The 22807-nt window shown below is 44.5% G+C and overlaps 1 protein-coding gene across 5 annotated transcripts in view; it reads right to left on the reverse strand.

Annotated features, from left to right (window-relative positions):
• The window catches only part of ece2b (endothelin converting enzyme 2b), a 67153-nt gene that overhangs the window by 38152 nt on the left and 6194 nt on the right, over positions 1-22807 (reverse strand). For 3 of the 5 annotated variants that reach the window (XR_011669549.1, XM_071356500.1, XM_071356502.1), the window contains one exon: positions 7048-7131. Coding sequence is in view for 4 of the 5 variants with exons in the window: in XM_071356500.1 (XP_071212601.1) it covers positions 7048-7131 (84 nt within the window). In the remaining variant the exon portion in view is untranslated. Of the gene's footprint in view, positions 1-7047; positions 7132-12322; positions 12426-22225; positions 22784-22807 lie in introns of those variants that run through there. The other 2 variants (XM_071356501.1, XM_071356503.1) reach the window with 2 other exon arrangements.

Genomic DNA, 22807 nt, shown 5'->3' on the forward strand with positions numbered 1-22807 from the left:
TGAGCTTCTAGTCATGAAATCTATGCAGCCTACTCAATCACTTTTTATAGCTACTGTTTACAGGCCTCCTGGGCCATATACAGCATTCCTCACTGAGTTCCCTGAATTCCTATCGGACCTTGTAGTCATAGCAGATAATATTCAAATTTTTGGTGATTTTAATATTCACATGGAGAAGTCCACAGACCCACTCCAAAAGGCTTTCGGAGCCATCATCAACTCAGTGGGTTTTGTCCAACATGTCTCTGGACCTACTCACTGTCACAGTCATACTCTGGACCTAGTTTTGTCCCATGGAATAAATGTTGTAGATCATAATGTTTTTCCTCATAATCCTGGACTATCGGACTACCATTTTATTACGTTTGCAATCGCAACCAATAATCTGCTCAGACCCCAACCAAGGAGCATCAAAAGTCGTGCTATAAATTATCAGACAACACAAAAATTCCTTGATGCCCTTCCAGACTCCCTCTGCCTACCCAAGGACGTCAGAGGACAAAAATAAGTTAACCACCTAACTGAGGAACTCAATTTAACCTTAAGCAATACCCTAGATGCAGTTGCACCCCTAAAAACATTTGTCATAAGAAACTAGCTCCCTGGTATACAGAAAATACCCGAGCTCTGAAGCAAGCTTCCAGAAAATTGGAACGGAAATGGCGCCACACCAAACTGGAAGTCTTCCGACTAGCTTTGAAAGATAGTACCGTGCAGTATCGAAGAGCCCTCACTGCTGCTCGATCATCCTATTTTTCCAACTTAATTGAGGAAAATAAGAACAATCCAAAATTTCTTTTTGATACTGTCGCAAAGCTAAGTAAAATGCAGCATTCCCCAAGAGAGGATGGCTTTCTCTTCAGCAGTAATAAATTCATGAACTTCTTTGAGGAAAAGATCATGATCATTAGAAAGCAAATTACGGACTCCTCTTTAAATCTGCGTATTCATCCAAAGCTCAGCTGTCCTGAGTCTGCACAACTCTGCCAGGACCTAGGATCAAGAGAGACACTCAAGTGTCTTAGTACTATATCTCTTGACACAAAGCTGAAAATAATCATGGCCTCTAAACCTTCAAGCTGCATACTGGACCCTATTCCAACTAAACTACTGAAAGAGCTGCTTCCTCTGCTTGGCCCTACTATGTTGAACATAATAAACGGCTCTCTATCCACCGGATGTGTACCAAACTCACTAAAAGTGGCAGTAATAAAGCCTCTCTTGAAAAAGCCAAACCTTGACCCAGAAAATATAAAAAAAACTATTGGCCTATATCGAATCTTCCATTCCTCTCCAAAAAAAAAAAAAAAGCTGTTGCGCAGCAACTCACTGCCTTCCTGAAGACAAACAATGTATACGAAATGCTTCAGTCTGGTTTTAGACCCCATCATAGCACTGAGACTGCACTTGTGAAGGTGGTAAATTACCTTTTAATGGCGTCAGACCGATGCTCTGCATCTGTCCTCGTGCTCCTAGACCTTTGTGCTGCTTTTGATTCCATCGATCACCACATTCTTTTGGAGAGATTGGAAACCCAAATTGGTCTACACGGACAAGTTCTGGCCTGGTTTAGATCTTATCTGTCAGAAAGATATCAGTTTGTCTCTGTGAATGGTTTGTTCTCTGACAAATCAACTGTACATTTCGGTGTTCCTCAAGGTTCCGTTTTAGGACCACTATTGTTTTCACTATATATTTTACCTTTGGGGATGTCATTCGAAAACATTATGTTAACTTTCACTGCTATGCGGATGATACACAGCTGTATATTTCAATGAAACTTGGTGAAGCCCCAACATTTCCCTCGCTAGAAGCCTGTGTTTCAGACATAAGGAAGTGGATAGCTGCAAACGTTCTATTTTTAAACTCGGACAAAACAGAGATGCTTGTTCTAGGTCCCAAGAAACAAAGAGATCTTCTGTTGAATCTGACAATTAATCTTGATGGTTGTAAAGTCGTCTCAAATAAAACTGTGAAGGACCTCAGCGTTACTCTGGACCCTGATCTCTCTTTTGACGAACATATCAAGACTGTTTCAAGGACAGCTTTTTTCCATCTATGTAACATTGCAAAAATCAGAAACTTTCTGTCCAAAAATGATGCAGAAAAATTAATCCATGCTTTTGTTACTTCTAGGTTAGACTACTGCAATGCTCTACTTTCCGGCTACCCGGATAAAGCACTAAATAAACTTCAGTTAGGGCTAAATACGGCTGCTAGAATCCTGACTAGAACCAAAAAATTTGATCATATTACTCCAGTGCTAGCCTCCCTACACTGGCTTCCTGTTAAGGCAATGGCTGATTTCAAGGTTTTACTGCTAACCTACAAAGCATTACATGGGCTTGCTCCTACCTATCTTTCCGATTTGGTCCTGCCGTACATACAGTGGGGCAAAAAAGTATTTAGTCAGCCACCAATTGTGCAAGTTCTCCCACTTAAAAAGATGAGAGAGGCCTGTAATTTTCATCATAGGTACACTTCAACTATGACAGACAAAATGAGAAAAAAAATCCAGAAAATCACATTGTAGGATGTTTTATGAATTTATTTGCAAATTATGGTGGAAAATAAGTATTTGGTCACCTACAAACAAGCAAGATTTCTGGCTCTCACAGACCTGTAACTTCTTCTTTAAGAGGCTCCTCTGTCCTCCCCTCGTTACCTGTATTAATGGCACCTGTTTGAACTTGTTATCAGTATAAAAGACACCTGTCCACAACCTCAAACAGTCACACTCCAAACTCCACTATGGCCAAGACCAAAGAGCTGTCAAAGGACACCAGAAACAAAATTGTAGACCTGCACCAGGCTGGGAAGACTGAATCTGCAATAGGTAAGCAGCTTGGTTTGAAGAAATCAACTGTGGGAGCAATTATTAGGAAATGGAAGACATACAAGACCACTGATAATCTCCCTCGATCTGGGGCTCCACGCAAGATCTCACCCCGTGGGGTCAAAATGATCACAAGAACGGTGAGCAAAAATCCCAGAACCACACCCCCCGTGTGAATGACCTAGTGAATGACCTGCAGAGAGCTGCGACCAAAGTAACAAAGCCTACCATCAGTAACACACTACGCCGCCAGGGACTCAAATCCTGCAGTGCCAGACGTGTCCCCCTGCTTAAGCCAGTACATGTCCAGGCCCGTCTGAAGTTTGCTAGAGAGCATTTGGATGATCCAGAAGAAGATTGGTAGAATGTCATATGGTCAGATGAAACCAAAATAGAACTTTTTGGTAAAAACTAAACTCGTCGTGTTTGGAGGACAAAGAATGCTGAGTTGCATCCAAAGAAAACCATAACTACTGTGAAGCATGGGGGTGGAAACATCATGCTTTGGGGCTGTTTTTCTGCAAAGGGACCAGGACGACTGATCCGTGTAAAGGACAGAATGAATGGGGCCATGTATCGTGAGATTTTGAGTGAAAACCTCCTTCCATCAGCAAGGGCATTGAAGATGAAACGTGGCTGGGTCTTTCAGCATGACAATGATCCCAAACACACCGCCCGGGCAACGAAGGAGTGGCTTCGTAAGAAGCATTTCAAGGTCCTGGAGTGGCTTTAGCCAGTCTCCAGATCTCAACCCCATAGAAAATCTTTGGAGGGAGTTGAAAGTCTGTGTTGCCCAGCAACAGCCCCAAAACATCACTGCTCTAGAGGAGATCTTCATGGAGGAATGGGCCAAAATACCAGCAACAGTGTATGAAAACCTTGTGAATACTTACAGAAAACGTTTGACCTCTGTCATTGCCAACAAAAGGTATATAACAAAGTATTGAGATAAACTTTTGTTATTGACCAAATACTTATTTTCCACCATAATTTGCAAATAAATTCATAAAAAATCCTACAATGTGATTTTCTGGATTTTTTTCTCTCATTTTGTCTGTCATAGTTGAAGTGTACCTATGATGAAAATTACAGGCCTCTCTCATCTTTTTAAGTGGGAGAACTTGCACAATTAGTGGCTGACTAAACACTTTTTTGCCACACTGTACCTACACGTACGCCACGGTCACAAGACGCAGGCCACCTAATTGTCCCTAGAATTTCTAGGCAAACAGCTGGAGGCAGGGCTTTCTCCTATAGAGCTCAACTTTTATGGAATGGTCTGCCTACCCATGTGAGAGACGCAGACTCGGTCTCAACTTTTAAGTCTTTACTGAAGACTCATCTCTTCAGTGGGTCATATGATTGAGTGTAGTCTGGCCCAGGAGTGTGAAGGTGAACGGAAAGGCTCTGGAGCAACGAACCGCCCTTGCTGTCTCTGCCTGGCCGGTTCCCCTCTCTCCACTGGGATTCTCTGCCCCTTGGGTTGTGCCGTGGCGGAGATCTTTGTGGGCTATACTCGGCCTTGTCTCAGGATGGTAAGTTGGTGGTTGAAGATATCCCTCTAGTGGTGTGGGGGCTGTGCTTTGGCAAAGTGGGTGGGGTTATATCCTTCCTGTTTGGCCCTGTCCGGGGGTATCATCGGATGGGGCCACAGTGTCTCCTGACCCTTCCTGTCTCAGCCTCCAGTATTTATGCTGCAGTAGTTTATGTGTCGGGGGGCTAGGGTCAGTTTGTTATATCTGGAGTACTTCTCCTGTCTTATTCTCTCTTTCTCTCTTTCTTTCTCTCTCTCGGAGGACCATGCCTCAGGACTACCTGGCATGATGACTCCTTGCTGTCCCCAGTCCACCCTGCCGTGCTGCTGCTCCAGTTTCAACTGTTCTGCATGCGGCTATGGAACCCGGACCTGTTCACCGGACGTGCTACCTGTCCCAGACCTGCTGTTTTCAACTCTCTAGAGACCGCAGGAGCGGTAGAGATACTCTTAATGATCGGCTATGAAAAGCCAACTGACATTTACTTCTGAGGTGCTGACTTGCTGTACCCTCGACAACTACTGTGATTATTATTATTTGACCATGCTGGTCATTTATGAACATTTGAACATCTTGTCCATGTTCTGTTATAATCTCCACCCGGCACAGCCAGAAGAGGACTGGCCACCCCTCATAGCCTGGTTCCTCTCTAGGTTTCTTCCTAGGTTTTGGCCTTTCTAGGGAGTTTTTCCTAGCCACCGTGCTTCTACACCTGCATTGCTTGCTGTTTGGGGTTTTAAGCTGGGTTTCTGTACAGCACTTTGAGATATCAGCTGATGTAAGAAGGGCTATATAAATACATTTGATTTGATAACAACCTCTCCCTCAACTTGATCAAGACAAAGGAGATGATTGTGGACTACAGGAAAAGGAAGACCAAGCACGCCCCCATTCTCATCGACGGGGCTGTAGTGGAGCAGGTTGAGACCTTCAAGTAATTGGTGTCCACATCACCAACAAACTATCATGGTCCAAACACACCAAGACAGTCGTGAAGAGGGCACGGAAAAGCCTATTTCCCCTCAGGAGACTAAAAAGATTTGGCATGGGTCCTCAGATCCTCAAAATGTTCTACAGCTGCCCCATCGAGAGCATCCTGACTGGTTGCATCACCACCTGGTATGGCACAACTGCTTGGCCTCTGACCGCAAGGCACTACAGAGGGTAGTGCATACCGCCCAGTACATCACTGGGGCCAAGCTTCCTGCCATCAAGGACCTCTATGCCAGGCCCTACAAATGGTCAAAGACTCCAGCCACCCTAGTCATAGACTGTTCTCTCTGCAACCGCACGGCAATCGGTACCGGAAAGGCTTCTTAACAGCTTCTACCCCAAGCCATAAGACTCCTGAACAGCTAATCAAATATCTACCCAGACTATTATTTTACGTTGCTGCTACTCTCTGGTTATTATCTACGCATAGTCACTTTAACTCTACCTACATGTACATATTACCTCAATTACCTCGACTAACCTGTGCCCCCGCACATTGACTCTGTACCGGTACCCCCTGTATATAGCCTCGCTACAGTTATTTTACTGCTGCTCTTTAATTATTTGTTATTTTTATGTCTTACTAATCAATTTTTTACCTAACAGTTATTTTTCTTAAAACTGCGTTGTTGGTTAAGGGCTTGTAAGGAAGCATTTCACTGTAAGGTCTACTACACCTGTTGTATTCGGCGCATGTGACAAATACAATTTGATTTGATTCACCTTGTCAGTCTATGTCGTGGAAAGAGCAGGTGTTCTTGATGTTTTGTACACTCAGTGTATTCCCCTACACATAGGAATTAGACAGAACAGTTCTGGAATTATTTGTATTTTGGTTGTTATCAGTAAAACAATTCTCGGAGCAGGCGCATCTTGCCCAACTGCCATAAATGCCATAAATTAGACAATTTATGGCATTTATGGCAGTTGGGCAAGATGCGCCTGCTCCGAGAATGGGGAGGAATAGTTTTAGGCTATTGGAATTCTTTGCTGTTTGGTTTTCACTTTTTTTATTATCTGCCCAATGTGAAAACCTTGGGCAGAAAACTTGCGCAACTGCTCGGTTCAATTGCTCCAGACAATAGGGCAACCCTTAATGTCAATTCCTGTGACTAGCCAGGAGCGTTACCACTGCTCCACAGGCTCTGCAGACATTACATGTCTAAAGGTAATGTACTACTACTGTTAATCAGCAGGGATATTCGGCTGAACCTTCTACACACTTGTCTTCAGACATATAGAATAGTGTTCTCTCTAAAATCCGTACTGTACATCTATGTGTCACTGGGCGTGTATATGATTACATTTAGTTCTGACAGTTTATGATGACATTTAAAAGACAGCCTATCCTCAGATAACTTTGCAATGCTTCGACCAAATGCAAGAGAACGCGAGAGAAAGGCATGACAAATCCATTGTCTGCTAAATAAAATAACATCATACTTTCTGTTTCTGATCGTTGGGCTAAGCTAACGGCAGCTTAATAAACCCCGATTCTGTGTAATAATGCTCTGGGGTGAAGTACCCCCTAGGTACCTTAACCACTAGTGGGGAAAATGGACCCAGGATCCACGTCAAGGTCAACTTCACCCTAATAACAGACTGACACTGTGTGGAGCCTCCTCCATTTCCATTGACCTCTGGCCCCCCTCCCCTCACATCAACCACTGAGGTCAGACTGACCTCCACACTGTCCGGAGACATGCTCCCATCAGCTGGGTTGTCTGCCGCTTCCTCCTCAAATGTTGCACGCTTGTAGCTGGACATCTGCATGGGGAAGGAAGAAAGGAGAGTTATCACCAGTAAAAAAAATAAGTTGCGCTTTCACCAGATGAAATAGAGAGTAAGCAGTGCAGAGAAGTGACAGGACTTCACATCCGTACCGTCTCTGGAAGGAAGGAATGTATTAGAGAAAACCACCAAGCCACCCATGAGAGAGAGGGAGAAAGGGAGGAGAAAGGAAAAGGGAGAGACACCCCCCTGCGGTTTCTCATCTCTGCCATCCCGTCACACGGCATTACCCTCTCTTCCCACACTAAGGTGTGTGTATGTTTGGTGATGGAGCACAGAACACAGGCGTATGTGTGTGTGTACGGTCTGATCTTGATGTGCTTGGTGAAACGATGATAGTCATTTCTGTTCTTTGTAGCATGGGCATCTTATGAGTAGCCGTGAACTGAGCCAGACAACTCCCACTCAGAACAGAGCAGCAGACTAAATACAGGAGCGCCCGGGGATAGATCCAAATCCCTGTGTTTAATTAACCTTCTCAGGTTATAACATACCACATACACAAGCACTGACAGACGCACCCACCCACCCACATAGTGTTTATTTAACAATGGATAACAATTGATTTACACAGGCAAATATAAATAACTTCCTCATTCATGGCTAGGTTGAAGATAACAAAGATTATTGGACTCTGGAGCGTTCTTCTTTTGAGTGATGAATCCCGCTGCCCCATCTGACAGTCTGTCGGGCGAATACTACCTGCCCGAATGCATAGTGCCAACTTTAAAGTTTAGTGGAGGAGGAATACTGGTCTGGGGCTGTTTTTCATGGTTCGTGCTTAGCCCCTTAGTGAACGGAAATCTTAGTACTACAGCATACAAGGACATTCTAGATGAATCTGTGCTTCCAACATTGTGACAGCAGTTTAGGGAAAGCCCTTTCCTGTTTCAGTATGACAATGCCCCCATGCACAAAGCGACGTCCATACAGAAATGGTTTGTCGAGATTGGTGCGGAAGAACTTGACTGGCCTGCACAGAGCCCTGACCTCAATCCCAGCGAACACCTTTGGGATGAATTGGAACGCCGACTCCGAGCAAGGCCTAATCGCCCAACATCAGTGCCCGACATCACTAATGCTCTTGTGGCTGAATAGAAGCAAGTCCCCGCAGCAATGTTCCAACATCTAGTTTAAAGCCTTCCCAGAAGAGTGGAGGCTGTTACAGCAGCAAAGGGGGGACCAACGCCATATTAATGCCCATGATTTTGGAATGAGATGTTCGACGAGCAGGTGTCCATATACCTCAGCCAGTTAAAAGCACTCTCCTCATCACACAGATAACTCCATAACAGTCTCTGTGTTACATCTGCCCCTGCCACACCCTCTACTGCTCATCCTGTGTCTCCTTGACCTGCCGCCACTCCCCCAGTGCTCTCTCCCTCTCCCTCTCTCTCTGTGTGTGTGATCGTGTGGGTGGAGACAGGTGTGCTGGAGTCAGAGCAGATCTCCACCAGCTGCAACCTGTTCCATAATCAAGACCTCTACAAATACTCAGTCCTGCCACTTCCACACTGCCAGATCGTAATCGCTGCTCAGTCAGTCTACGTTTTTAGACGTTTGTTACTATTTAGATCCTGTTAACCTGTTGTGCCTGTTTTCCTTGCCTGACACGGTTTTCCGCTACAGTTCTGCCCGCTCTGACTCTGGTCCCTGTCTCCAGTCCCACTTCTCCTCATCCTGCTACTCTGCTCTGGATTCCCCACTCCACTGCTCCCTTGGATTCCCCTTCGGACCTGCTTACCCTGTCCCAACCCCTCTCGCTCCAACCTCAGCCTCCGCACCTGGTTTCCTGCAACCCGCCCGAGATTCCCCTGGCCTGCACTCCATCTTCCCCCTGTGTTTCAATAAATACCTTGGTTACTTCATCCCAGTCTCCTCATCTGAGTCTGCTCTTGGGTTTCCCTGTTCCACTCCGCGTAACACTCTGTATGACACTGTCTAAGAAATGCCCCCATGCTGGAAGGACATGTGTGGAAGACGAGCTCAGGGATGACGTTCCAAACAATAAACTTCCCAACTCATCTAAACAACATTCTCTCTAAAGGTAAATGTTAGGTTCCATCTCTGACCTGTTCCTTTAGATCCTAAAGTGGGGAGAGTCGTAATGAGCCATTGTCTCCATGAGAACATTACTCATCAACAAGGTTCAGAAAGGGCACAACTGACATAAGCACAAAGTGTTTCTTCAAAAGGCAGTTTGGAAACACCCTGTAAGAATCATTCCAGCTGGAAAAATGTATGACAACACTTTCTGGTTGTAAACTGGTTTTCCGGTTGAAAATAAACTAAACTCCGCAAAAAAAGAAACGTCCTCTCACTGTCAACTGCATTTATTTTCAGCAAACTATATTTGTATGAACATAACAAGATTCAACAACTGAAACATAAACTGAACAAGTTCCACAGACATGTGACTAACAGAAATGGCATAATATGTCACTGAACACCTATTCAGTCTGTCTACAAACAGGCTCTCAAAGTGCTTGACAGGAAGCCCAATAGCCATCATCACTGTTACATCCTCAGAAAGCATGAGCTCCTGAGTTGGGAAAATCTTGTGCAATACACTGACGCATGTCTTGTATTCAAGATCCTAAATGGCCTGGCTCCCCCTCCACTCAGTATTTTTGTTAAACAGAAAACCCAAACATATGGCAGCAGATCCACAAGGTCTGCCATGAGAGGTGACTGTATAGTTCCCTTAAGGAAAAGCACCTTTAGTAAATCCGCTTTCTCTGTGAGAGCTTCCCATGTCTGGAATACACTGCCATCAGACACACTGCACCACATATCACACTTTCACAAAATGCACGAAGACATGGCTAAAGGTCAATCAGATTTGTGAACATAATCCCTAGCTGTGTATTGCCGCTTTCCATGTTGTCTGTTGTCTGTAGCTTGTGAGGTGTGGAAACACTTTGTTGCTTTTATAAATTTTGTCTTGCTGCTTTTTGTTCTATGTTGCTCTGTCTGTATGCTACGTCTTGCTTGTCCAATGTTGCTCTGTCTGTATGCTATGTCTTGCTTGTCCTATGTTGCTCTGCGTGTGCTCACTGCTCAATGATTGTCTATATTGTAATTGTTTTTAATAACCTGCCCAGGGACTGCGGTTGAAAATTAGCCGGCTGGCTAAAACCGGCACTTTTACTGAAACGTTGATTAATGTGCACTGTCCCTGTAAAAATAAAATAAACTCAAACTCAAACAAAGGGGGGGTCAAAATCAAAATCAAAAGTCAGTATCTGGTGTGGCCACCAGCTGCATTAAGCACTGCAGTGCAACTCCTCCTCATGGACTGCACCAGATTTGCCAGATCTTGCTGTGAGATGTTACCCCCCTCTTCCACCAAGGCACCTGCAAGTTCCAGGACATTTCTGAGGGGAATGGCCCTAGCCCTCACCCTCCGATCCAACAGGTCCCAGATGTGCTCAATCGGACTGAGATCCGGGCTCTTCGCTGGCCATGGCAGAACACTGACATTCCTGTCTTGCAGGAAATCATGCACAGAACGAGCAGTATGGCTGGTGGCATTGTCATGCTGGAGGGTCATGTCAGGATGAGCCTGCAGGAAGGGTACCACATGAGGGAGGAGGATGTCTTCCCTGTAACGCACAGCGTTGAGATTGCCTGTAATGACAACAAGCTCAGTCCGATGATGCTGTGACACACCACCCCAGACCATGACGGACCCTCCACCTCCAAATCGATCCCGCTCCAGACTACAGGCCTCAGTGTAATGCTCATTCCTTCGATGATAAACGCGAATCCGACCATCACCCCTAGTGAGACAAAACCGCGATTCGTCAGTGAAGAACACTTTTTGCCAGTACTGTCTGGTCCAGCGATGGTGGGTTTGTGCCCATAGGCAACGTTGTTGCCGGTGATGTCTGGTGAGGACCTGCCTTACAACAGGACTACAAGCCCTCAGTCCAGCCTCTCTCAGCCTATTGCGGACAGTCTGAGCACTGATGGAGGGATTGTGCGTTCCTGGTGTAACTCGAGCAGTTGTTGTTGCCATCCTGTACCTGTCCCGCAGGTGTGATGTTCGGATGTACCGATCCTGTGCAGGTGTTGTTACACGTGGTCTGCCACTGAGAGGATGATCAGCTGTCCGTCCTGTCTCCCTGTAGCGCTGTCTTAGGCGTCTCACAGTACGGACATTGCTATTTATTGCCCTGGCCACATCTGCAGTCCTCATGCCTCCTTGCAGCATGCCTAAGGCACGTTCACGCAGATGAGCAGGGACCCTGGGCATCTTTTTTTAGTGTTTTTCAGAGTCAGTGGAAAGGCCTCTTTAGTGTCCTAAGTGTTCATAACTGTGACCTTAATTGCCTACCGCCTGTAAGCTGTTAGTGTCTTAACGACTGTTCCACAGGTGCATGTTCATTAATTGTTTATGATTAATTGAACAAGCATGGGAAACAGTGTTTAAACCCTTTAAAATGAAGATCTGTGAAGTTATTTGGATTTTTACGAATTATCTTTGAAAGACAGGGTCCTGAAAAAGAGACGTTTCTTTTTTTGCTGTTTATATAACAGCCAATTAGGTATCTCTAACAACCAGCTTAGGACGTCTGTTTCATTAAGAGATCAAGAACTCATGTGAAATACATTATATTTTGGTTGTTATCAGGTCAGATAACCAGATTACAACCAGAAAAGGATGTTAACAAAACGTCCATATACAACTAGTATCCAATCCAACAGATGACATCATAAAAAATGTAATTGCAACCGATTTTGCACGCTGGGATATTACACTGATTCACCTGACACATTATGTCCCATATCCCCTTTTTTCTTTCTCTTTCTCTCACTTGTGTCATTTTTTTAGGAGACGTTTCTCTTTTTCCGAGAAGAGCTTTTCCTGGGTATTTGATCATTTATGTCTGTTAGCTTCGCACTGTAATCATATTGTACTGTCACATGGCGACCAACCAACAGGAAAACCTTCAGACATCTCTCTCTCTCTCTCTCTCACACACACACACACATGCAACTAGCATCTTCCTCTGCATTGTTCTGGATGTCACCAGCGAGCCCCATCACTTCTAAATAATCGTAACAAAAAACCAACAAATCCCAAACCCGTGTGTAACAAGACAAGACAAACTAAGGGGAGCACACTAGTTAAAAGAGACATAAAACAACAACAGTTCCTCACCAGAAGCAGTCACACACACACTTGCTGTCTGTAGCTATTCTCACTCTGGTCCCCACCTGATGATGTTCCTCCCTTGATCTCCTTCCCACCGCCTGCCTCCCAGCAGAGCCTTCTCACCAGGTTAATAATGAACGGGATGGGAAGAGAAGTTAGTCATAAAGCAGAAGGCTGTACGGGAGGGAGGAGATTCAGTGTATGATGCTGGTGTTGTGGGTGGCTGGAGGGAACCAATACATGACTAACAAAGGGGGAACCGCAATACAGAGTGTATTAGCGGTGCGTAATTGGTGGTGTGTGTGTGTGTCTGTCTGTGTGTGTGCGTGCGAGCATGTATGCGTGCGTGCAAGTACGTGCATGTGTGTGTGTGTGACACAGAGAGAGTGTGTGTGTGCTGTAGATAAGATACAGAGACTGGGTTATAGATAAGACTGGGGTAGTGTTCTTGTTGTAAACTGATGGATGAGGATAACGGCTCAGGCTACTAGGGAAACCAACCAAGTATCTATCGTGACGATGATGGCCTATTGATAATGGTGTGCATGTGTGTGCACCAAGGCAATGGCCACAATACAGAGGAGAAAACAATGGCAACCCATTAAAGCCATCTGCTATTGGCTATTGATTGACCTGATGGGATAAATGGGATGGTGTGGCACTGAGCTTTGTGGATGGCCACAAAGCAAAAAAAAAAAAAAAAACCACTACACTACAGATCTATAAAAAAAACAGACTAGCATCCCTTTTTTCTACAGTGAATGGCGCTACACGCATGTACGCACACACACACACACACACACACACACACACACACACACACACACACACACACACACACACACACACACACACACACACACACACACACACACACACACACACACACACACACACACACACACACACACACACACACACACAGATTTGTTCTGGCTCTCTCTCTTTCTTTATGACAACACCCACATCCTCAAAATAGTACATCTGAATCAAGAACTGGTTCCTTATAGAGTACTTTTACGAAAATGCCCTGAGGCACATCTACACACACACTTGCACGCAAAGTACTCTCTGTATGACCTTTCTAATAGGTTACAAAACCTTCCTTTCATCCGCCCACATCACACCCATTGACCATGTTCCTCTCTCATCTCTTCTCCTCTTCTCTTCTCTCCTTCCCTCCCCTCACAACTCATCCCCTCCTATCCAATCCATAGCGATCCTCACAAAACAGACTATCGTCCTAGGCTGTACATACATACAGAGTAGGGAATCATGTCAGCTCTATTCATGGCATTATTATAATATTTTTGTTGTTGTTGTACTTTTACTCATTTTTCTCCCCAATTTCGTGATGTCCAATTGGATACGGACTCGGAAGAGGCGAAGGTCAAGAGCCATGCGTCCTCCGAAACATAACCCTGCCAAGCCGCACTGCTTCTTGACATACTGCTTGCTGAAAACTTCTTCAGCCTAGGGTCTATTTTTCTCTACTTCCTGTCTGACTGACGTGCCCAAAGTAAACTGCCTGTTACTCAAGCCCAGAAGCCAGGATATGCATATAATTGGTAGCATTGGATAGAAAACACTTTGAAGTTTGTAGAAATGTTCAAATAATGCATGAGACTATATGGTAGGAGAAAATCCAAAGAAAAACCAACCAGAATTTTGTTTTTGAGATCCCATGCTCTTCCATTACAACGTATAGAGACAATTCTTAGCGCTAGGGGTCAGAAATAAAAAAATTCTTCAAAATACGTACCCAACGTAAACGTAAATTTTCTCTGGCCCAGATCGTAGAATATGCATATAATTTACAGATTAGGATAGAAAACAATCCAAAGTTTCCAAAACTGTCAAAATGTTGTCTGTGAGAAAAATAATATCTATTCAGCAAGCGAAATCGTGAGAAAAAGTAACCCAGAAGTGATATATATATATATATTTTTTTTAAACGTTGTTTCCTGGCCTGTCTAACCTCCATTTAAAGGGGTATCAACCAGATTCTTTTTCCAATTGCTTCCTCGGGCTGTGACCAGGCTTTAGAGATAGTTTCAGGCTTTTATTTTGAAAAATTAGCGAGATGTTTCAAAACAGGTCAGGTGTCCTCCGAATATTTCCTGTGCGCGAGAGAGGGGCTCTCCATTTTCTTTTTCTCTCTTATTGAATAGGTTATGCTCCGGTTGAAATATTATCGATTATGTTTGTTAAAGACAACCTGAGGTTTGATTATAAAAAACATTTGGAATGTTTCTACGACCATTTCGGATACTTTTGGGGATTTGTCGAACGGAACAAGGCTTTTGTTTCCGCAAAACATTGCGCAAACCAAATGGCGGTGTTTTGTGATAAAAGTAAATTTATCGAACAAAAATAACATTTGTTGTGTAACTGGGAGTCTCGTGAGTGGAACCACCAGAAGACTATCAAAGGTAAGCGATTAATTTGATTGCTTTTCTTACTTTCGTGACCATGCTAGCCAAGATAATATAAGGCTAAACTGTTATAGCATAGAAAGCTACACTCACAAAAGCTTGGATTTCTTTCGCTGTAAAATATATTTTCAAAATCTGACACGATAGGTGGATTAACAACAAGCTAAGCTGTGTTTTGGTATATTTCACTTGTGATTGCATGATTATAAATATTTTTAGTAATATTTTTGAATCTGATACGTTTGGGAAATTTCCGTCTTCCTTTCAGGACCGGAACGAAGCTGTGGTTTTCTGAACATAACGTGCAACCCAAATGGCGTTTTTTTGTTATAAAAGTAATATTTATCGAACAAAAATAAAATGTATTGTGTAACTGGGAGTCTCGTGAGTGCAAACATCCGAAGATTATCAAAGGTAAGCGATTCATTTTATTGCTTTTCTGACTTTCGTGACCATGCTAATTTGGGGCTAGCTGTTCTAGCATTGATTGATACACTCACAAAAGCTTGGATTGCTTTCGCTGTAAACGCATATTTTCAAAATCTGACACGATAGGTGGATTTACAACAAGCTAAGCTGTGTTTTGGTATATTTCACTTGTGATTGTATGATTATAAATATTTCTAGTGATATTTGGCGCCCTGCAATTCAGCGGTTGTTTAGGAAAATGATCCCGCTAAAGGGATCCGTAGCGCAGAGAGGTTAATCACCCACGTGGGTATATGCTCCTAAAAACCAATGTGGAGATGGCTCCTGAAAACCAATGAGGAGATGGGAGAGGCCGGACTTGAAGCACGTTGAGCGTCACAAATAGAATCAATTTCTATTTTAGCGCCTGGCCACGCACACGCTCACTGACGCCCGCATTTGCGACGCAAGCGGTGTGGTTAGCATGGTAGACCGCTGCGCCACTCGGGAGGCCTTATTCATGGTATGCCTGGTAAACCTTAGTCTCTTCCAAAAGCCACTGCATCTTACACAGTAAGAGCCTATGAGTCCATCAACAAAACCCCATACTATAGATACTGAGCACACTTCATTGCCTAGGTAGTGGGTGTATTGTTATAAGATCTTAAACTGTGGCCTGTTATAAGACCCAGGCTGCGTGCCAAATTACACCCTATTTCCTATTTAGTGCACTACTTTAGCCCAGAGCCCTACAAAAGTAGTGCACCATGTAGGATAGAGGTTACCATTTTGAAAGCAACCACAAACAAAGCAATGCAGTACATCTCCACAGCCATTTGTAGTGAATAGTGATCCTGTTGTTTTATGATTATTATTACCACCATCATTTACTTTCTGGAGATGGGTCCATGGCCAAGGAGGACAGGCAGTCCCTTCATGAGGCCTAAATATGAATCAATCAGTCTGTTACTGTGAAAGACAAGCTAATGATGACAAAGGCTCTTCTCCTCCTTTCTGTCAAATTATGCGCCCTCTCTGTGGAACTCGAATTCAAACAACTGTGACCCCCGGCGCACCGTCGCCACGGAAACCACCAGAAGAGCCGGTCACGTGACATCAGGCACTTGATGAAAAATTAAAGCAATGTGTTCTGGGGCCGTCTCCAGGGCAGTCTCATTGGCTACCGGGTGGTCCAAAACAGCTGTGGAGCACCAATCACAAAGGCTATTGTGGGAACAACTGGAGTGTTCAGGCTTGGTCAGAGGAACGGGGATGACGCTGAACATGTGGGGCTGCTTTACTGGAAATGAGACCGCAATGGTGCCAGTAGGACAGTGCCTGCAAAACAATTCCCCAGAACTCTGTATGAGACGTAAACAGTTTCTAAACATTTGACGAACCCTGTATGTGGAATAACTACGTAGTTGACTAGCATCCTGTCCAGGGGGATACTTGTATATGAAGCTACCTCACGCTACAGAAACAGGAGATAAGCTCTTGCCCTATAAACCGTTCCGGCCACTTACTTACTAGTGGAATGTACAGTATGTATAGAATACATTTAAGTTGTAAAAGCCAATAATTGTTATTTTATGCCTTATTCTTAGCATATTTTGTAATAACAGTTCAATTTTGATGACAATATCCCTGAGATGAATGTTATACATAACGCCCTATGGGCAATTCTGGCTCAGACAAGGAATCAACTAACTCTAATCTACTGTATGAGGAGAAACCAGTACACAGACCCGAAACTCAGTGATGTGAAGTTAGGCTGGGTAACAGTGGAGGCTGTTGAGGGGAAGATGGCTTATAATAATGGCTGAAACACATGTGTTTGATACAATTCCATTTACTCCATTCCGGCTATTATTATGAGCCGTCCTCCACTCAGCAGCCTCCACTGTTACCCAGCCCAGGAGTGCAGGGGTCTGGGTTGGAGTACAGTTGAAGTCGGAAGTTTAAAACTCGTTTTACAACCACTCCACACATTTCTTGTTAACAAACTATAGTTTTGGCAAGTCGGTTAGGACATCTACTTTGTGCATGACACAAGTCATTTTCCCAACCATTGTTTACAGACAGATTATTTCACTTATAATCCACTGTATCACAATTCTAGTGGGTCAGAAGTTTACATACACTGAGTTGACTGTGCCTTTAAACAGCTTGGAAAATGCCAGAAAATGATATCATGGCTTTAGAAGCTTTTGATAGGCTAATTGACATAATTTGAGTCAATTGGAGGTGTACCTGGGGATGAATTTCAATGCCTACCTTCAAACTCAGTGCCTCTTTGCTTGACATCATGGGAAAATTAAAAGAAATCAGCCAAGACCTCAGAAAATTGTAGACCTCCACAAGCCTGGTTCGTCCTTGGTAGCAATTTCCAAATGCCTGAAGTTACCACGCTCATCGGTACAAACAATAGTACGCAAGTATAAACACCATGGGACCACACAGCCGTCATACCGCTCAGGAAGGAGACGCGTTCTGTCTCCTAGAGATGAACGTACTTTGGTGCAAAAAGTGCAAATCAGTCCCAGAACAACAGCAAAGGACCTCGTGAAGATGCTGTAGGAAGCATATACAAAAGTATCTATATCCACAGTTAAACGAGTCCTATATCGACAGAACCTGAAAGGCCATTCAGCAAGTTAGAAGCCACTGCTCCAAAACCGCGATAAAGCCAGACTACAGTTTGCAACTGCACATGTGGACAAAGATCGTACTTTTTGGAGAAATGTCCTCTGGTCTGATGAAACAAAAATAGAATTGTTTGGCCATAATGGCCATCCTTATGTTTGGAAGAATAAGGCGGAGGCTTGCAAGCCGAACAACACCATCCCAACCGTGAAGCATGGGGGTGGCAGCATCATGTTGTGGGGGTGCTTTGCTGCAGGAGGGACTGGTGCACTTCACAAAATAGATGGCATCATTTTGAGGAAGGAAAATTATGCGGATATATTGAAGCAACATCAGTCAAGAAGTTAAAGCTTGGTCGCAAATGGGTCTTCCAAATGGACAATGACCCCAAGCATACTTCCAAAGTTGTGGCAAAATGGCTTAAGGACAACAAAGTCAAGGTATTGGAATGGCCATCGCAAAGCCCTGACCTCAATCCTATAGAAAATTTGTGGGCAGAACTGAAAAAGCGTGTGCGAGCGAGGAGGCCTACAAACCTGACTCAGTTACACCAGCTCTGTCAGGAGGAATGGGCCAAAATTCACCCAACTTACTGTGGGAAGCTTGTGGAAGGCAACCCGAAACGTTTGACCCAAGTTAAACAATTTAAAGGCAATGCCATCAAATACTAATTGAGTGTATGTAAACTTCTGACCCACTGGGAATGTGATGAAAGAAATAACAGCTGAAATAAATCATTCTCTCTACTATCATTCTGACATGTCACATTCTTAAAATATAGTGGTGATCCTAACTGACCTAAGTCAGGGAATTTTTACTTGGAATAAATGTCAGGAATTGTGAAAAACTGAGTTTAAATGTATTTGGCTAAGGTGAATGTAAACTTCTGACTGTATATGCAACAACTTGCATATACAGACACACACACACACGCAATGTTCAGACACACGCACACACACACACACACACACACACACACACACACACACACACACACACACACACACACACACACACACACACACACACACACACACACACACACACACACACACACAAAAGTAAGCCTACTCCTTGGGGCTAAATCCACAGGGTGTTCTTCCACCTACAGTGCATTCGGAAAGTATTCAGACCCGTTTACTTTTTCCACATCTTCTTACGTTACAGCCTTATTCTAAAATGGAATTTAAAAAAAAATCCTTATCAATCTACACACAATACCCCATAATGACCAAGCGAAAACAGGTTTATCGAAATAAAAAATAAAAAACAGAAATACTTTATTTACATAAGTATTCAGACCCTTTGCTATGAGACTAGAAATTGAGCTCAAGTGCATCCTGTTTACATTGATCATCCTTGAGGTGTTTCTACAACTTGATTGGAGTCCACCTGTGGTAAATTCTACCACAGTTGACAGTGCATGTCAGAGCAAAAAACAAGCCATAAGGTCGAAGGAATTGTCCGTACAGCTTCGAGACAGGAATGTGTCGAGGCACAGATCTGGGGAAGGGTACCAAAAATGTCTGCAGCATTGAAGGTCACCAAGAACACAGTGGCCTCCATCATTCTTAAATCGAAGAAGTTTGGAACCACCAAGACTCTTCCTAGAGCTGGTTGCCCGGCCAAACTGAGCGATTAGGGGAGAAGGGCCTTGGTCAGGGAGGTGACCAAGAACCCGATGGTCACTCTGACAGAGTTCCTCTGTTGAGATGGGAGAACCTTCCCGAAGGACAACCATCTCAGGACCTCAAACTAGGGTGAAGGTTCACCTTCCAAATGGACAATGATCCTAAGCACACAGCCAAGACAACGCAGGAGTGGCTTCGGGACAAGTCTCTGAATGTCCTTTAATGGCCCAGCCAGAGCCTGGACTTGAACCCGATCTAACATCTCTGGAGAGACCTGAAAATAGCTGTACAGCGACACTCCCCATCCAACCTGACAGAGCTTGAGAGGATCTGCAGAGAATAATGGGAGAAACTCCCCAAATACAGGTGTGCCAAGCTTTTAGCGTCATACCAAAAAAGACTTGAGTCTGTAATCGCTGCCAAAAGGGCTTCAACAAAGTACTGAGTAAAGGGTCTGAATACTTTATGTAAACGTGATATTTCAGGGGGGTTTTCTTATACATTTGCAAAAAAATGTGTGTGTGTGTGTGCGTGTGTGTGTGTGTGTGTGTGTGTGTGTGTGTGTGTGTCTGAGAGTGAGTGAGAGAGAGAGAGAGAGTAATGCTGAGGGAGGCGAAGGGAAGGGAGAGGTTTTCCCGAGCTGCAGGAGTGGTGTGTAACTTTCACTGTGCGGAATGTGATTGTTTGAAGTGGTTTCCTGTGGAGTGTTTTTGAAGGAAAGCGGCGTTGGTGGAGTTCACCCTGGCACAGCCCAGCCTTCTGCCCCAAGAGCTGGAAATACAGTCACCCTTCACCCCCCAACTCACCTCGGCACCGTATTGCCACAGAGGTCACCACAGTCCCCCACACACATATGCATGCATGCACGCAGGTACATACATACGGTTATCATGTTATATACCTACTTTCACGCACATGCACACATATTGTAAACATACATACATACAGACATGTTTTGACAAACTCGTGTTTTGACACACAGGCAAAGAGAGCGAAGGAAACAAAACCTGCTGTGACTGGGTGAGATAAGGAGGACTTGCTGACTGGAATACTGAGCAGGAGAAAATTAGTGAGGGACTGAGTGAGAGAGACAGAGAGATAGGGAGGACTATGGGAGAGAGGGTGACATATAAAGAGAGTAGTATAGAAAGGGAGAGAGGGACAGACAGAAAGAGAGAAAGAGGGGGGACAGAGAGAGAAGGAGAGGAAGGGGGCAGTTTACTCCAGGACCCTGATCTTCCCTGAGTGAAGGTGCTCAGACACACAGACGTCATGAGACATGGGCGAGGTCCAATTCACTAAACACAAATAATCCCCAGCATCACTCTCAAACACGCACGCACGCACGCACGCACGCACGCACGCACGCACGCACGCACGCACGCACGCACGCACGCACGCACGCACGCACGCACGCACGCACGCACGCACGCACGCACGCACGCACGCACGCACGCACGCACGCACGCACGCGCACACACACACACACACACACACACACACACACACACACACACACACACACACACCTGGGTTCAAACGCTAGTTTTTTCAAATACTAAAGCTGTGACTGGGAAAGCTGTGACTGGGAAAATGGAACCACTAAAATAGTCACAAGTCTTAAATGTAACTAAATGTAATGGAAAATGTAATCTAATGGAAAAGGTCTCGATCAAAACGTCTGCCCCCATCGCTGTGAACGTCTCACAGAGATCTAACTAGTTCCTGAACTCGTTAAGAACTCCCCTTTCGACTTAATCTTGTCTGTCTATGACAAATAGAAAATATTTTTTGTTTAAAATCTATGAATTATTTTAAATTATGGGCTATAAATCGAACTCTGACTGTGCTACAGCACTGAAACCCCTCTCTCCTGCTGCGTTACGATGTTAGGATTCCAGGCATATGCGTTGTTAGTAGCTGTGACATAGGGATCAGCCAGGAGTTGATGGACAGTCAGAAGAGCGAATGAAATGGTAGGCGGGACAACCCAGCTTCAAGTGGTGTCAGATTTCACATCCTGCTTCGCACAGGCAAAAGAGACATTCTTCTGAGCGTGAGAATCAGAACTATTGCTCAATACAAGCCGTTTCGATCTAGCCAGCTGTGGGCCGGTGTTGTCCTTAGAAGCAGTAAGTAAATAACGGCCCTCTCTTTGCTTACATCTCAGAGCTAACACACTCCCTGTCCCTCTCTCACCACTTCAGTGTTTGACCTTCACAGACACTCACACTGGACCCTCAAATGGTAGTGTGCGTCTGTGTGTGTGTGTGTGTGTGTGTGTGTGTGCGCACATGCGTGTGTGTGCATGAGGATCCATGTCCTTTACCATTTCAAACCCCTCTATCAGCCCACTGCATCCTGGACTTGAGGGCAGAGTCCTGCTCACACACACGCACACGCACACACACATCAAATGCTGCTCACTAGCGACACAGAAACAGAAGTCAGGGTTCAGCAATCTCCCTTTCCTCTTTTCTTCAATTCGTGACCTTTCTCTCTTCTCTCTGAAAATGAGCCCAAGCCAGAGAGTCACACCAACTCCCTCCCACACACACAGACACCGGCACATTCACACACACACTTTTTTTTATTGCCCCTAGCAACAGCCTGACACACACCCCCGGCACAGCACAGCTGTCAACAGGTGGTTTATGGGCAATAAGCTTATTCTCTCAGGTTAGAACAATCATAGGAGAGAAGTAGGGAGATGGAAGGAGAGAGCGAGAGAGAGAAAGAGAGAGAGAGAGAGATGGAGGGATAAATGAGAACATTTCTGCTTTACTTACCTTTAATAAAGTATTCAAGAGTTTGTCCTTACACTTCTTCTCTCTGTCTCCCTCTCTTTCTTTCTTTCTTTGTCTCTCACTCTCTCCCTCTATGCAGAGTTAGTGAAGGACTATAAACACTGAGCACAAAGCAATTGAAGAGCGAGGGAGGGTGAAAGGAAGGCAGTGGGAGTGAAAGAGGGCGAGTTACAGAGTAAGAGAAAGCAGACAAACAGCATGAGCTGGGGGTTGAGAAGAAAAGAGAGAGAGAGAGAATGAAAGACAGACACAGCGAGAGAGGGCGAAGGAAGAGAGGCGGAAATCTGCTAAGGAGGTGGGGGATGGGAGGACAAAGAAAGATAGAAATATAGAAAGATAGAAAGAAAAGAAGGGATAGGGATTGAAACAGTGTGAGATTAGTAACAACTGATTTTGATATACTTCTTAGAAAAGGAGAGGAAAAAGTGCCAGAAAAGGGAAAATACACAGAACAAGCACACGAGCATTGTCAATGAGATAGAGAGGTGAAGTAGAGGAAGCAGAGAAAAATGGATGAGTAATTTTACCCCATAGAGGGGAAAGGGAGGGGGGTCCATTTTCTTT

Source organism: Salvelinus alpinus, chromosome 21, assembly GCF_045679555.1.
Source record: "Salvelinus alpinus chromosome 21, SLU_Salpinus.1, whole genome shotgun sequence".
NCBI classification, from domain to species: Eukaryota; Metazoa; Chordata; class Actinopteri; order Salmoniformes; family Salmonidae; genus Salvelinus; species Salvelinus alpinus.